The sequence below is a fragment of the Emys orbicularis genome, chromosome 2, assembly GCF_028017835.1.
Source record: "Emys orbicularis isolate rEmyOrb1 chromosome 2, rEmyOrb1.hap1, whole genome shotgun sequence".
Classification (NCBI taxonomy): Eukaryota; Metazoa; Chordata; order Testudines; family Emydidae; genus Emys; species Emys orbicularis.
Window position 1 is genome coordinate 125576357 of NC_088684.1, and position 3263 is coordinate 125579619.

General features: G+C 47.7%; 1 protein-coding gene across 1 annotated transcript; it reads right to left on the reverse strand.

The window, feature by feature from the left end:
- Positions 1 to 761: 761 nt before the first annotated feature.
- Positions 762 to 1757, reverse strand: MC4R (melanocortin 4 receptor). Its single transcript, XM_065398966.1, has one exon. It carries the CDS (start codon positions 1755 to 1757, stop codon positions 762 to 764), a length of 996 nt encoding a protein of 331 aa, XP_065255038.1.
- Between the last annotated feature and the right edge of the window lie 1506 nt (positions 1758 to 3263).

A 3263-nucleotide genomic window follows, 5' to 3' on the forward strand; every position in this document is an offset into this window, starting at 1 on the left:
CAGTGATGTTAGTCTGGCAACTTTATCCAGCACAAAATGTCACTCTAGGAAAGTATTTTCACTTGATGAGCTGAAACTGTCATACAACAATCACTATCTTGTAAAGCATTATATATCTAGCTATCACCTTGTGTGGCAAGGGTGTAAAAATCTTATTCATTTTTGACAGTACATGCATCAGTGGAAAGGAGCTTTATTCAATTATTTTGAACCCCTATGATGAAGCTAATTATTGAACTGAGTTAACTCAATGAAACATGTCAATTTAAAATATATAATTCAATCCACCATTACACAAATAAAATATAGAAGCACTCATAATTAGCCTAACTACATTTTAAATTTTCATGTGTGTATAATTTAATACATGGATGCAAGTAACTAACTGCCTCTGGTTTTTAGATTAACAGAATTAGGATAAGTATGGAGAGTAATATATGTGTATTTTAAGTAAGGCAATTAACTTATTTCCCAACATCTAGGACCTACAGATGATCATGTTTATTAGTATTTCACAATCCAGAAAGATTACATTTTTCTTTTACTTACAGACTGGTGAGGTTTTTCCCCCGCAAAGTTAAATAATCACAGCTGTAGCTTGCACAGGCATTACACAGAGATATAAATTATACATAAATGAGACTTACAACTGCAGGAGAGAGAGATTAATTATTAAAGACATAGCCCAGGTTCTGTTGAGAAAAGTACTAGAAGGTTTAGAGGTCTGTGGTGTGTATGCACAGTAGCTTCTCTGTTTCCATTTAATATTTGTTAGACAAGTCACAAAGCCCTCGCAGACAACAGCAGCAAATGATCTCCTTGAAGGTTTTCCTGAGCTCTTGACTCCGGAATGCGTAGATAAGGGGATCAATGATGGAATTGCACATGATGAGAATGAGGTACAAGTTAAAGTGGGACATGAAACATACACAATATGGGTTGTGGGGGCAGGAGATGTAGAAAATCAAGTGGAGGAAAAATGGGGCCCAGCACACAACAAAAACCCCTATCAAGATGGTCAAAGTGATGGCCCCCTTCATGTTGGCACCTTGACGAATGGTGCCCGTCCCTGGAAGAACTGCAATCTTTTTGATATGCAGTCGGGCCAGCATGAACATGTGGACATAGAGGGAGGCCATGAGAACTAGCATGGTGAAGAACATGCTGATAAGACAGATGATGACAACGCTGCTGTCTGAGTAAATGATGAACAAAATGCCTGAAACCGTGCAAGCAGCCCAGATGCATGTTATGATGATCCCTACACGCTTCACTGTCATAATGTTATGGTACTGGAGAGCATAAAAGATGGTAAAATACCTGTCCACAGCTATTGAAAGCAGGCTGCAAATGGATGCAAGTAAGGAACTGCAAATCACCGAGTCAATGACATTGTCAATGTTTACGGTGAAACTTTGTGCACCAGTGTCTGTATTGTTTAACAGGGTGATTACAATGGTTTCTGATCCATTTGACAGACTCACTAGCATGTCAGCCACTGCCAGACTACAGATGAAAAAGTACATAGGTGAATGCAGATTCTTGTTCTTGGCTATTGCCACAATGACCAAAATGTTCTCCAATAAACTTATGAAGCCCAGAGTCACAAACACTTCGGGGGCCACAAAAAGTTGCTCATAGCACCCCCCAGAGGAGTAACCTTTTCCACTTGACTCATTGGCACCACCATGCAATCCATAGCTGTGGTTCCAGAAGCGCAGAGGCTGGTGCATGCCATGGTGGCGTGTGATGTTCATCTTATGAAGCGCTGATCCAGTGCTAAGTGGTATTTTTCCAGCTTGCTGCCTTTTAAATATCAAGTTTCTTTTTAGTTTCCTTGTAGTCCTCCTGAGACTTTTCACTTGCAAAGTTAGCACAAAAGCCTCCTAGGGAGAAAGCAGTTAAAATTCTACCATGATATCAAACAGCAGGATTTCAGACTCTGAAATGCTGGTTTTGTCTCTTACAGATGCAGTTTCTAATAATCATCACCTTTAGCATGGTTATCAAGTTCCATGATATTCAATCTACAGCTGTTTTAGTTTTTCCCCCCCACATAGCTTATATATACTGATGCATTCAGGTATTTTCTTGTCTTCCATTAGGAAAGGAAAAGTAAAATACTCTAGTGACTGCTGCTGAGTGGAAACCAATTTCAAACCGCAAGCACCACTCTGTCAGGCAGTGTATGCTTGCTGCCTGTTTTATGGTGTGTAGAGGGTGAAAAAGTATTCAGAGGCATGCTCCTCCTCTGATTTGCCTTCAGCCAATAAGGCTAAGGAACAGTGAAAGTCTAGGAGATGCTGATTACATTTCAGAACTGCACATCACATAGCAAAACAGTTTCAGTTGCAGCACAGCTCCCTACAGTTACAGGAAATTGGATTTTGTTTTGCTTCTTTATCTTTTCAGAATAGTTTTATTCCCCTCAGAGCCCTCCACAATGGATTTTCTGTATCATCACCACCACCACCACTTCTTACAACTACAGCTGCTTTCAGAGTCTTAAAGAAGTCCTTAAATCACTCAGATGCCTTGGCTTATATCGGGGGTCGGCAACCTCTGGCACGCGGCTCGCCAGGGTAAGCACCCTGGCAGGCCGGGCCAGTTTGTTTACCTGCCGCATCGGCCGGTTTGGCCGATCGCAGCTCCCACTGGCCGCGGTTCACCGTCCCAGGCCAATGTGGGCTGCAGGCAGGGCCGGCTCCAGGCACCAGCCCACCAAGTTTGTGCTTGGGGCGGCACCTGGAGGGGGGCGGCGCGGCGCTCCGGCCGCCGTGGGGAGAGCGGCGAGCCTTGGCCGGGGCTCGCCGCCCTCTCGCCGCCCTGCCCCCTGCGCTCTGGCCGCCGGGGGGAGAGCCGAGCCCCGGCTGGGGCTCGCCGCCCTGCCCCCGGCGCTCTGGCCGCCGGGGGGAGAGCCGAGCCCCGGCCGGGGCTCACCGCCCTCCTCCCAGGGCTCCGGCCGCTCTCCCCCCCGGCGCCCTCCCCCCGGCCGCTGGGGGGAGAGCGGAGCCCCCACCGGGGCTCGCCGCCCTCCCCCCGGAGGCTTTTTTGCCTGGGGCGGCAAAAAAGCCAGAGCCGGCCCTGGCTGCAGGAAGCGGCGCGGGCTAGGAATGTGCTGGCTGTGGCTTCCTGCCACCCCCATTGGCCTGGGACGGCGAACCGCGGCCAGTGGGAGCCGTGATCGGCCGAACCTGCCGACGCAGCAGGTAAACAGACTGGCCCGGCCCACCAGGGTGTTTACCCTGGCAATCTGCGTGCCA

Bases quoted from the DNA above. Each gene is read 5' to 3' on its own strand.
- MC4R (XM_065398966.1), bottom strand. From the start codon at position 1,757: ATGAACATCACACGCCACCATGGCATGCACCAGCCTCTGCGCTTCTGG.